Source organism: Pseudonaja textilis, chromosome 2, assembly GCF_049901715.1.
Source record: "Pseudonaja textilis isolate UNSWEBS1 chromosome 2, rPseTex1.2, whole genome shotgun sequence".
In the NCBI taxonomy this organism is placed as follows: domain Eukaryota; kingdom Metazoa; phylum Chordata; class Lepidosauria; order Squamata; family Elapidae; genus Pseudonaja; species Pseudonaja textilis.
The window spans coordinates 90,647,162-90,661,051 of record NC_141991.1 but is presented as its reverse complement, the minus strand read 5'-3'; the positions used below and the strand labels follow the sequence as shown (position 1 = coordinate 90,661,051).

General features: G+C 31.1%; 1 protein-coding gene across 1 annotated transcript in view; it reads right to left on the bottom strand.

Annotated features, from left to right (window-relative positions):
- Positions 1-13,890, bottom strand: part of SLIT3 (slit guidance ligand 3) — a 494,586-nt gene that overhangs the window by 168,221 nt on the left and 312,475 nt on the right. The window contains exons 8-10 of the mRNA XM_026696342.2: positions 11,973-12,136; positions 9,196-9,337; positions 2,626-2,697 (exon numbers count right to left, since the gene is read on the bottom strand). Coding sequence (XP_026552127.2) covers positions 2,626-2,697; positions 9,196-9,337; positions 11,973-12,136 — 378 coding nt within the window. The remainder of the gene's footprint in view (positions 1-2,625; positions 2,698-9,195; positions 9,338-11,972; positions 12,137-13,890) is intronic.

Below are 13,890 nucleotides of genomic sequence, written 5' to 3'. Positions count from 1 at the left end.
CTGATCAGTCTGAGCTCTCCTTTGGGATTTAAATTATTGAACTTTCTGTCTGTTTTATATGGAAAAGTCTTATAAGAAAGTGTTACTGTGCTGAAGGAAAAAAAGAAAGAAAAGAAACAGCATTGGCTGCCTCTCAGGATTTAATTACTCAATGTGAACTTAATAAGAACACTGAGCATCTCAAAATGATTCTCAAGGATAGCAGAAATTCTTTGATGCTGGATGTGGACAACAATATATATTGAACCTATAAGCAAACTCATCCATAAACAATTGGGATTGTCCAAGATAAAATATAATACACTGAAACTTTAGAAGTTTGGAGTAAAGGACAGTACAAACTCAAATTTGCTTTCATTCATAGTCCTAGCAAAACTGTGGTAACAGAGTTGCAAAATACGTTAAAAATAAATATGCTTACATATACCAACAGAACATTTAATAAGATATCTAGTACACAGACTGGTCCAGATTTTTTTTTTGAGTATCTTCCATTCCTTGAGCCTATCTAGCCTACCACATTCTCTCTTTAAATCTTGGATCTTTTGAGATACATAGCTGTGGAAATGGTGAATAAAATTTTTCACAATGTAATGGAGGCAATGTATGTATTCTTGGACAATCTCTCACTGGATTCAGAAGATTATGCCAATTACTGCTCAGCTTTAAATGTTCCTTTTTGAGACAAAATGCATAATACAATAGATCTATACAACTATATCTATTTTCACAATGCACTAATTATTTCTACTTTTCCAATCTGGTTTCAGTTATAGAAATCAGCTTTCATTATCATAACAGGTGACCTGCAACAGAGAGGCAGAGGCATTTGAATCAAGATTCTGCTCAAATTGTGAGTAGCTTTTATTTTCACCCACATTTTCCCATTGAGTGTTGCAATAACCTGAGAATTAGAGAATTCTGATGGTTCTCTCCTAATTTTGGGGACAATTACTATTTTATTCCCAGTACTGTTCATATGAAGGGAAAGGTATAAATACTTACACTCACTTGACATAATATGCATGTTCTAAACCAGTGTCTAGATATAGTAATTATGTATATGAGAGCAAATAAACCTAAACAAGATGAAGAGTTGGGAGTTCAGGGAATAAGAATTGAGTTTGTTCTCAGTTGGGCTGCATTCCTTTAGGAAAAATAGTGACAGGAAGGAATGCCTATTACCAGCTTCATCAATAATGGCAGCTGTACACTTTTATGAGACAGTTTTTCAATGTTGTTCATGTATTTAAGTGCAGTCTACTTGGGCTACCCTTGTGTTTGATCTGGAAACCAACTAGAATGCAGCAGCCAGATAACTGAATAAAACACCTAACTGTACCCACATTTCACCTGTTTTGATGCAATTGCACACACAATACTTTTTCTTTGCCCTATCGAATGCTTTTCATTCTGATATCCATGTGGTACCCACTGAAGATGTTTTGCTTCATCCTGTATAAAATGCATGGATTAACATGTGGTTCTATGCATTTTGCACCATATTCATTGAGACTCATTTTCAAAGAATGAATCTGTAGTACTGACTATATTTTCTTCATTTTAAAAATAAAGGATATATCTATAATTTCTTGAATATTTTTCATGACCATCAGCTATATATTTTAGTTCCCAAATCAAATTTCAGTAGACCTGTAATAGCACTTTTATGCTTTTTACTACCAATGTAAATTTAGAATAATTATACTTGTCCTGTCTAGAGCAATTATACTTGAACTTGTTTAGTGTTTTCAACATCCACATTAGCATCCATATTAAAAAGATTACTATGTTGCTTTTGAAAATTGAAGTTATTTCATATCAACTATTTCATATCAAACTGAATAAGAAGACTAAGAATACTACTGTTGCAAGCAAACTGCACTTAGATGATTTTTCTTTCCAAGAACAAGGAACTTACTTAAGTAAATTTAAATAAATAAATAAATAGATAATACTTAAAACAGTTTGTGGATAATACAGAAAGTATAGTGTATCTAAAACTACATGACAATTTAAAACATTAAAATTGTCATGTAGTTTTAGATACACTGCTTCCATTGCACTAAGAAGATAACCCTATCTTAATCCCTGCTGGGCTAACTTTATGGGCTTAAATACAAATACATTAAGTGGGTTTAATTTTTGCATGAGTAGTTTTCCTTCACTTTTTGTCATGTCTGTTCTATTGTTTCTTTAATTTTTGCATGAGTAGTTTTCCTTCACTTTTTTCATGTCTGTTCTATTGTTTCATGCTAGCTTGTCTCAAAGAGTGAACTTTTAGAAATACAAGTGACACTGCCAACAAACTCTACTTCCCCAAGCTTGCTTCATGAGATAGAAAAAACTTGTCACAAATTTGAATAAATGCGGGCACTAAAGAGAGAACAGGAAGAGAAAGCAGCCCAGTTTTAATCACCTAGGAAATCAGCTTTCTTTCAGGAAATAAAAACTAGAGGAATATGTACAAGGTGTCAAATTCAAGAATTACACATACAATTTTGTATAAATATGGAACTCTGGACACCCTGGTGGCAAAATTAGAACTTTGCCTACATGGCTGCCTCAAAGAATGGTAAAATATACTGAAAATATTAAGCATACCAAGACATTTAACTTACTTACATTCTTTTAAGTTTCTTGTATTGAGAGAAGGCTCCAGGAGGAATGGCTTTTATGGAATTCTGCTCTAAACGGCTGGAAAAAAAATACAATTGCCAAAATTGTAAAGATATAGGAACAATCCTTGATATTTAATTTTTATTATTGATATAAATTTTGCCAAGATAAAGCTTATTTTGAAAATCATATTTTAAGTAAAATAGGCAAAAGTAAAGAATCACAAATATGGATTTAATATTATTAATAGCAGAATGACAAACATTATAATAAGAAGCAGGTATAGCACATGTGGTAAATTGTACCATATGCCCTCTTTAAATGGTAGTAGTGGCATAATAGATTTTCTCAGCAAAATCCAAGGAAATATTTTGTTTTTCTAGAGCAAATCTATGGTAAGCAATGAGTATATCAGAGGAACACAGAAAGCAAAGGTCCTGTTGCACAAAGGTATTTTCACTTGTTCAGCATTACAATTTAGATAGAGGGTTAAATAGAATATTAGATATCTAGTATATTGGACTATATGATCTCAAGGTCCTTTCAGGCCTTACCTTCTATGATTCTAAGATCATTATAAAATTGAAGAGGATAGTCTTTAATATATTCCATAATACTTTGTAAACAACTTTACATAGTTTTAGAATAGTAAACATACTGTTGTACATTGAACTCTATCATAAAATTCTGAAAGATATCATTGAAAATATCTCACAGGCCTCAGTTCTGTGATCTGTTTTGATATACTAAGAATCAGGTTCTTTTTAACCTTTGGGAGTTTTATTTTTAAGACTTCAACAACTGTTCAGGTCAAATGACAAGAACAATTTCCTTCACTTGCTCTAATAAAATTGAAAATACTGCAGAGAACACACAGCAGCTTGATAGATTCAGAGATATTCTGAACATGATATAAGAGCAAGTCCCTTTATATTCTGGCTTATTATTGTCTTTGAAATAACTTCTGCTATCCAGACCAGACTTTCAACAAAGCAATAAAAACAGCAAGCAAGAAAAAAAAGATGTACTAAAAGTGAACAAATGATCTTATACCAATAAAAATCATAATATATCCTGTATAAGTACCATTTTTTGTTTGTGTCTCTATGAGTACTAGAACTCTACATCAAAACAATAAGATAGCATTGTGTGTGTGTTTATGTATGTATATGTGTAGCAGCACAGAAACAAATTATGTCTTAAAGCCAGGACATTAATTGGTAACAATAGAACTGTATTGATAAATATATGTTATTAATATATGCATGTCATTTATATAGGAGAAATAATACAGATGGTTAACACAGAAGGATACATTATTCATATAGAAGAAAAAATAGTATGACAAATAAATAAATAAATAAATGTCTGGTAATGCCTATTATAATGTATTTTGGTGAACTATTTTCCAGCAAAGATCTGGTGGTTTCAGATTGTAAATAACTTATTTAATTTCACAGAGCAGCCACTCATAAAGCCACATGAATTGATAACTGCTATATCAGTGGATGTGTAGCATGAGTGAATGCAAAAATAAGTAAATATAAAGAATAAACATTCACCTCTGGAACAATCTATCTCTGATATATGACTTTGTTGACCAGAGATATGAAGTGTACTTTTAAAAATAATTCAGGAAATCATGTATGATATCCAAGATATGGTTAAATCACCAATGTCTGTCAATACCTTTTTATATTTTAATAAGTTCATATTTATATAGAATATCATTGCTTTATAGAAGTAGTAGTTGATTTACAACAAATAATTTACATAATGCTAGAAGCAAACATTTTCTTCTAGCTCAATGTTTAAATATTCATCAAATAACAAATAATGGCTTCTTACCATACTGTTATTAACTGTAAACATATTTGTTAATTGATTAATAGAAGGTGGTTGATTAGTTAATGTTTACTAAGCTGTAAAATCAGTCTGTTGGTAGGTTGATGATGTAGAGGAACAGTAAATTCTTTCCGTGAACAACTGAATGTACTCAGTATCCATGAATGTTGATTATGATAGAAAAGAAAATAGATTGAGATATAGAGAATATTTTTTGAGGACCTTTTAGTTTCTATTGCTCAGAGGATGACGTTTGATTGTTTGACTAGAACTTATTTTCTTTCACGTTTTGCTTAGACTTGAAAATAAGCATTGGATAAGTTCATACTTTATCATGCTACACTATCTAAACTAACTATTATGCTTCACTTTAGTGTTTGGTATGGTGTGTGAGCCCACCAAGTGCAGTTTTGCACTGCAGGTTTTCCAAAAGAATAAGTTAAATTTAAATCTTAAACTTAAGATTTTGTTAAAGCAGACTGTCTAACAGTCTTATTCAAAAAGGGCATTAAGAAAGTAGCTACTGTAGTAACTATAATAATCTAGAGGCCTTTTATGGATTTGTTAAACAATGATTTTTGGATTTGTGATTGTATAAAGGGGGCAAGGCAGAAGTGAATAATGTGTCTAATCATATAGTAGGGATGAATAAAATAATTTGCTTTTACTTGTTACATGAAGGATCAGGAGTTTTTTTAAAAATACTTTTTCCATTTTTTTCTTTCTTTGTTCTTTTCTTTTTCATCTGTTCTTTTTCTTTGCACTTTGTATTATCTTTTTAATATTTTTTTATTTTTATTTCTGAGCTTAGTTGGCCTTATTGTTTAGTGTAGCAAAATTTTTCATTGAAAGTATTTTTTATAAAAATTGACTGAGTTTCTGTTATATTTATGCCAGAAAGACGTGCTGAGAGTCATCATGAATGCCTTCCCTTGAAACCAGAGTTCCACTATATTTGCCCAGGAATGTGAGAGGCCAAAAAAGGAAGAAAGAAGAAAAAACATCTGCTAATGTATTTTTAAGGAATCTCTCACTTCTTGATGTGAGATGATGGATCTTGAGAGTAAAAGACACAATGGAATCACTGGGAGCTTTCCATGGTGCTGCTTTGTCTTATGAAGTTAATGCAGAAGAATCAAGTTACAACTTCTTTTGGGACATTCAAAAGTTATATTACCTGTCTAAGTGCATGTATTTATATATACACACATTCATGAAATAGAGGCATGCAGTTATACTTGGCATTTCTTAATATTTTCATAAACTAGGAAAAGTCACTAAGCAAATAAGCAGCTAATCTTTCATGCCATTTGAAATAATTAACACCACAATAATAATAATAAAACAAATCAGAGAATAGTTTACCCCCAAAACAATCAAAACATATTTTTCTATGCAATCATCTTCAATAGATAATTGTAGTTAGGAAAATATCACTTAACCATTGTATTTTTTTCTGGCAATAAAGCTAAACACCAAAGTAGAAAATATGAAATTATCAAACAAAAATACACATTATGTTACATTCTTGCCAATTAAATCAGAGATGATAACCATTGGATATGAACAACTGATTCTGACAATCCTTTATCAAACATTGCTTTTTCAAAGAAGAATGTGATTAGTAGATTTTAATTTAACTGGAACACAAACAATAACAAACATATCTTTTCATGAAGTTTAGTTCCTTCCATATGCTTCTATAAGTTATAACGAAGTTATCCTTTAGATACAGAAAAAATTAAAAACCAATAAGCAATGTACCAAATGCAAACAGTATAACATATGAAAGCAACAATAGCTATGTCTTTTTAAATATGCCCATTGAAATAACTAGTTATAGCACGGGGATTTATGTTTTGCGATTTTATTCCAGCTAATAAGCATTGCAATCACTATAACTTTATATCTGGTGCCCTTAGTAAACAATCCACTTTATATAAATCAATATTGTGATTGCCACAAAAATTGGGGGAACCATTTTGTATCCAATTTAATGTGATTGATTGATTTCTTATTATAATGATTAATCGTGTCATTTTTTTAAAGGACAAAATAGATTGGAGTTGAAATGTCAACACTGTATTGTTCAATTTTACAAAGAATGTTTCTGATAAAGTCATCAATTTTTGTGTGAACATAGTGGTCCTAAGAACACCTGTATTTCTGTAGTCTGTAAAAAATGAAGGTTCTTCAGGGATCTCTGCTGGCAATAGTCTTTTTGAACTTGTTCATAAATTATCTTTGCAGGAAAATAGTAACAAGTTTGTGAATGATACTTAGGGTGGAAAAGCTTTAAGAACTGTAGAACAACCTCTTTAAACTGAGTAAAAGGTTAATCAAATAGCAAATTCAGTTCAATTTAAGTAAGTGATACATTTCTTTAAGCCTACAAAAGAGAATAGGCATTTTTTTTTTGAGGGGGGGGGAAGCAGGATATAAACAGGTCCCTATAAATGGTTTACTGAATTGAAGGTCTACTATATCTATTTTTCTTTCATTTAATTAATCAGTTCATTTCATTTACCATTTAGTTCAGTTATGTTTCAGGTTGCAAACTTCTATGTGCCATGATTGTTACCAGTTTAGCTGAGAGATATTGATCTTTACTAGCCATCATAGTTTTGGTCAATTGAGTCTTCTGCAATGGCAAGTCAAGGAATTGAATTTAGGTCAAGTGCCTGAAAAACCTGTGATTTACTAATAAATTAAGCCCATTTTTATCATTGTTTTCTCTAATAAGTCATTCTGAATTTAATCCTTAAAAATAAGCACTATAATTTTTTGGGGGGGGGCATTGTCAACCCTAAACATTCATTAAATCACTGATTTTATTTACCCACGAGTGATTCACATATACTAATTTGACATTTTAGGATGTCATTTTGCAAAGTTTGAAAACTCATTATATAGCTGGTCATAAGAGAAACGTGAACAATATCTGCTTTCAACTCTGTATGGGACTAAATCAAAGAAACTGAATTTGACATTTATTATTCTATGTTATTATAAAAGCATGCTGGGCAATTGATGAATATAATCCAAAAAGATAACTGTTTTATGTTCCAGAGAAAAATCCACAAACCTCTATTATTTTTAAGATAAAAAAGTAGTGAGGCACTGAAGTCCATATGTTTTCAGAAATGAAACACACACATACACACACACCAGATATTTCAATTAATGCTAATTATTTTGATAGATACATCTCTGTTTTGCCTTTCTCTCAAAAGACAGGTTAATCTTATGTGCAGCTTATGTTACCATTATAGAGAAAATTAAGAACATACAAGGCAAATTGAAGATCAAACCTAAATACAATGTTATATTTTTACATTCCCTAATCCATGAAAATAAAATTGAATGAAAATACTAAAAATCTATGAATTTACATGCAATTTTAGTATTTTCCAAGTATTTTCCAAGTTTATTTTCATGGATTATGGAATAAGAATATAACATTGAATTTAGGTTAGATCTTCATCTTGCTTTTTATGTTCTTAATTTTCTCTATAATAGTAAGTATGTTGCATGTAAATTCATGCAGGCTGCATGTAAATTCATTTTTAATATTAAAACTATTATATTTCACTTTTTTGTTTTATATCAATGCAGTTAATAAGCAAAGAGCATAACTAGTTTCTGGATACCGCACTTTCACACAAATTTTAACAGCTCTTTGATACTGGAAAGTGATTAAAAACAGTATTAAAAATCACTCTGAATGTTTAAATTATGAATGCTAATCATTTAACTCAGCAACTGATATGTTATTTGTATCTCAAAGCAACATTTTTGAATGGGAAAAGAGCAGATTGTTCTCTTATGGGAATGACAGTTCTACCAACCAACTTTTGTTGCTTTTATATGATAAAGTTTGATGGTAAGAATGTAATAAAGATACTTATTTGGAATTAAATTAAAATGAAAATATTCTTGTATTATACTTTAAAATTTCAGCAAAATCTTTATTTGCTTTTTAAAAAAAATCCTAAATGATTGACTATTATACTCTATAAACATTAAGGACCGATTATAGAAAAAATGATTTATTAAGTTGGCTGATTTATTAAGCTAGTTGATTTATGAAGGTCTCTTTTTTAAATTTATGTTGACTATATGTAACATTAAAAGTAATGTTAAAAATTAAGGATAACCTCTAGGAAATGGATTCCGCCTCTACATATTGCCTTCAAGAATATGGCATACATGACATTTCTTTCTTGGACTGAATTACACTATCAGAGTAAAGAAAACAAAGGAAGGAGTTCCTAAAATTTTTTGTGATAGTTAAGAACATTTTATAAGACTTTTTGCAAAATGTTCCTAATTCACAAATAACTAGCATAAAAACATAAGCACCAACCTAACAGAACATTATATGTTATCTCCCTCTAGCCATTACAAATGGAAAAATCTATGCAAATCTTGCTTAACTTTGTCCCTGTATCTGGGTATGTGGACATACATGACCCAGTAAGGTCATGGTCTCCTGATACCTATAGTTTTTATTTCATAAGGAAACTGATGATTTACTTGGGAAGTATTCTTGGAGATTATAGATGTTGCTGAAGACTTATGCTTCCCCCACCCTTTCTTTCTTGCCAGCTTCACCTTTTTATTTTGATTGTTTTAATGGAAACAGGTCAGATTGGAAGCTAGTGGTATTTGGGAGGGGAGGGTTGGATTACTCTGAATTTTACATTGGGGCATTAGAGTTGAGAGACTTACATTTCCACAATATTTTCTGGTAGGTTGCCTGGAAGTTCAGTTAAGCCCTTTCCTCGACAGTCCACAATATTGTTACTGCAAGTGCAAGCAGATGGGCAGTTGACAGAATGGGCATTGCAGGATGGTGGTTCAGCATGTGAGCCTGAAAAGGAAAAGAAATCAAAATTTGAAATGTAGTGGGTTTTTTAACGTGATTAGCCTGAGTGGTATTATTGGTAGTCTAACTGATTGTCACTTCTAACTGTCATGAAAAGATATCAAAGAGAAAAAGCTTCCTTTCAAATGTATTGTCCTTTAAATATTGTATGATATGTTACATAAATGAATTATATTACAGTTTTAACTCCAAGATTTATTTTGTTTTCTTTCCTGCTGCTTCCTTCAATGTACTTGTTCCAGACATGTTGCTGGAGCCAATCTGGAGAAGCCCCAGTGTAGAGAAAGAAGGAAAGTATTCCACAATTGTTCCATTATCATTAACTGATATACAGTATATCCATTGATACAATAGTTAGCAATGTAACCAAACAAAATCTTACATACATGTCTACCTTGAGAATACAGGAAACATTCTTTACATATTTTTAAGGTTAATTTTAATAATCATCCCAGAGTCCAGATTCTATTCTTCAAAATACCTTCATGTCTATTGAGGATTGCATTGTGTATTTTAAGAAAGGAACAAAGCACTAATTTTTTATTTATTCTGCCATAAAATTATATTGCTGTTTGTAAATAACAAAACCTAAACAAATTAATCTAATATGAAAAACCCCAAAAATTAAAAAAACAACTTTTATTTTAAAAAAAATGAATTCTGAAAGCCTTTTCAAAAGTCAGTAAGGAGACCAGTTCCTTCAATTCAATAGGCAGTTTCCAAAACTAAGGCTGAAATTGAAAAATCTTGATTCCAAGCTGCTTCTAATTTGTCTCCAGATGTCTTCAAGTGGTATGGAAGATCATAATACATAAAACGTTTGATTAAATAATCTGAATCCAAGAAAAATGGGAAATTTATACATCTGAAAATGAACTAGACTCCAATGAGCCAATACCAACATTGAAATTTGCAGATCTAAAGGCAACCTCACGTAGACAAACCTGGAGGAATTAGAAGCAGCATCAGTGTCTTAAAGTGATTTTAAGAGATAGCTTATGACTACCTCCTAAATTAACACTTTCCTTTTCCCTTAGAAATGCTATTTAGAAATATGAGAGCCGTTAAAATATTGATAACATTCAGTTCCAAATTATTTTTTAAAATACAATCTCTTTTATCTCTCTTGTTTCAATTAGAATGTTTATTATCCCATGTATTAATGTATGTTTAACTTTTTTAAACACTACCTAAAACAATCACATTTCTAAGTAATATATAAAACACAAGTATACATAACATACACAAACCAATATATTAAACTTAAAGAAAGGATACTATTTCTTGTAAGGTTTGCTTATCTAGTTTTTTTTTAAAGCATGTATTTATTTATTTTTGGGTAATACTTTTTTATATTGAGATAAGTACAATTTGTACAGTATTTGAAGCTTTTTTTTTTAATTACTGAGGCAATTCTGATTTATATAACGAGAATTCGTTAAACACCTACCCACACAGAACAGTTATTTTGCATATATTTTTGGAAGATAATTCCCACATTAATGTTGAAAACATTAAAATGCATTGAAAAACAGAATTTTTTATGTATCATTAACAGTTATCACTGAAAAATTCTTTGAAAAAAGCAATAATAGATTGGATTAGAAAATGTATTTTTATGTACATATGTGGTTATGAAAGCCATCAACTGAAATATAACCTCAATTCCCTAAAGATGCAAAACTTGAAACTCTACAACCTTGCCTGATAGATCAAGAGTGTATTTGTCTCTTGATAAAATAAAGAGAATTATTGGGATCTTTTTACTGTATGTTTCTGAAATGTCAGAGTTTCCATTGAGAATTCATGGCCTTGACACTTGAGATATTGTTAGCAAAAGTGTGATTGAAAAAAGTTGTCATCTCTTTTTTGATCTTTCAACATGACTTAGGATGTATTGGAAAAGAAATGAATGCAGGCACAGAAGAATGAGCAATTCCAGTCCATCAGTTATTAAAAAAGGTTTATTTAAAAAGAATCCTAAAAGAAGAGCACCACTACAGAGAAGTTCTATGATCATGTATAGATTTTTGCATGTCCTAGAAATATCAGAATCCTGTACACCAGTTTGTGTACTTTATATACATTTCTTAAGCAACATGAAATTATTCACATCTGCATAGTAAGTTGATTCTGACCTTTAGTATGATTTCAAAATCAGTTGAAAGTAATTTAAATATCACAATTATGTTCTTCAGGGATTATAATTTTCTTTCTTTTGTCACAATATGTATCCACTATGCATTAAACTGAATGCCAGAACTTTACATACATTAGCTAATTTATTCCATTTGTATGCAGGTCAGACATAAAGCTCAGAAGGCATTCTCCTGAGAAATATGATTATATTATTTGGTAATTAGCCTTTTACATTAATATGATCTGAACTTTTTAAAAAAAAACCCTAAGTATAGAATCATTAACACAGTCCAACAGTTCAGAAAGCCTAGGAACAAATCACAGTAATTTAAAACATTATTACTCTGTTTAACTGAGGCATGACTGAATTGGAATTGGCACAGAGTGACATTTAAAAGGACCAATGTTACAATAGTTTATTTCAAGTTAATATGAAGACTAGTACAAAATGAGAGAAGAAAGTGAAATAATGAGGTATTACCTGTACAGACATATTCTTTTTTCTGAACATCAGCTACATTGAACCCTCTCAGGTGAACAGGTGCCATGCAGAAGGTGAATTGTCCAACTGATCGCCTTTGGCGCAACCAATCCGAAAGCCATGCCAGGTGACAATCACAGTATAAATAATTGGAATGAAGCCGCCTACAAAAGGATAGAGCAGAATGAAGGTCAGTCTTATATACCAGACAATGCCATTAAGAGTCTTTTAAAAAATTAATCATTCTATGTTTTGCATTGCTTTTTTGAATAAAAAAATGGCTACAGAACAACTAGAACTGGGAATCAGATTGTATGGCACATAAGTAAGTTTATTTGTTCATCATAACTGAACTCTGACAACAGGAGATTTACTTTTGCTTCCTTGTTTAAAAAGAATGGGTAAGTAAAGGTAGCAAAAAGACGACATTCTTAAAAGGTGACAAGATATTTTCTTTGTAATGAAAACAGAAGTGGAAGCAAACATTTGGATTCTTCCTTTGTCTGACATTCTTTGCCCATTCCTTCGATCTTTTCTCAGAGGCCTGGGAAACTTTTGAATCATTATGGAAAGTCTGCAAACAGCTGCACAAAAATTATCAAAAATATCCTTGCCTATTTGTTGTTACTCACAGGACACCAACTATATGCCATCCATGCATAAAATTAAACAGGAACAAGGATGGCTCTTATGTTTTAACAACCTCTTACTTACAGAATATAAATGACATTTTGATATTGTAGCCATTTTGTCTTGTAAAGTTGCACTCATTTTGTCAAATTGTCTAAAAAAAAGTTCTGTTAGAAAAAAAATAACGTAGCTTGAAAGTGCAAATAAACTATCAAATATTTCATTTTTACTCTATGAGTCATGACAGGCAGGCATTAAAAGCACAGTTCCCATGACAATGCTGCCATTTCTATTGGACAGGGTTAAACAAAGCCATCATTCTGACAGACTAACATTACATAGAACGCTGACAAACATAAAGTGCTGTAAAACATAGCCTGATCCATCCACAAAATAAATTAATCATTTCAAAGATCTTTATGCCAGGCTACTGCTGTTGAGTTCAGCAGTGGTGCCTAAACTGACAGTCTCCAGATTTGTATGTTTGCTGATGGCCTGCAGGCACATTTTTTTCCCCTGAGAAGCTTCCAAAATTTATGTCCTTGCTAGGCTCAATAAAGTCTGAGGTCTTGACTGGCAAGGCAAAGTATGCTAGTTAGCTAGCTGTAAAAATGTGAAGTTAGATTTTTTAAATATCTTTTCACTGTCATCTAATAGTCATCTATAATATTGAAGCACAAATAGTACGCCCACTATAAAAAGCATACATACATACATACATACATACATACATACATACATACCAGTTACTGAGCCAATTAACAGTACAAGCTATGCATATTTACTTGTAATTGATCTGCTTAAAATAATGGGATTTATTACTCAGATCATAGTTATATTTGTTAGTCATGAACACTGCACACATTTATCTGTCACATCTCTAGTTGTATAAAACTAGTTTAAATCTTTTTTTAAATAGCATTTTTCTTTCTCTATGCTCAATACCAGGCTTCATTCTGGGTTTTAAGCCATATAATTTCTGTTGGAATTCTGCAACATATTGAGCGCATTTAGAAATCTCCCCTTGAGACAAGCCAGTGGAAAACAATCTGTCAAGCTTTAACCATCTTATGGAAATATAAAACTATAATAAGGAGCAACTGGAAAAAAAGTCTCCAATACATGGCATGTGTATTAGAATTGTTTGGGTTTCTTTTAATCATCAAAAGAGGACAGCATAATATCTCTGCAGTCATTCATTGCAGCAAATACAACAGGGAAGTCAATATTAATAAAATGAGACAAAACGAATGTAGGTTAATAAATTCTATAAATATAGCTTTCTCAT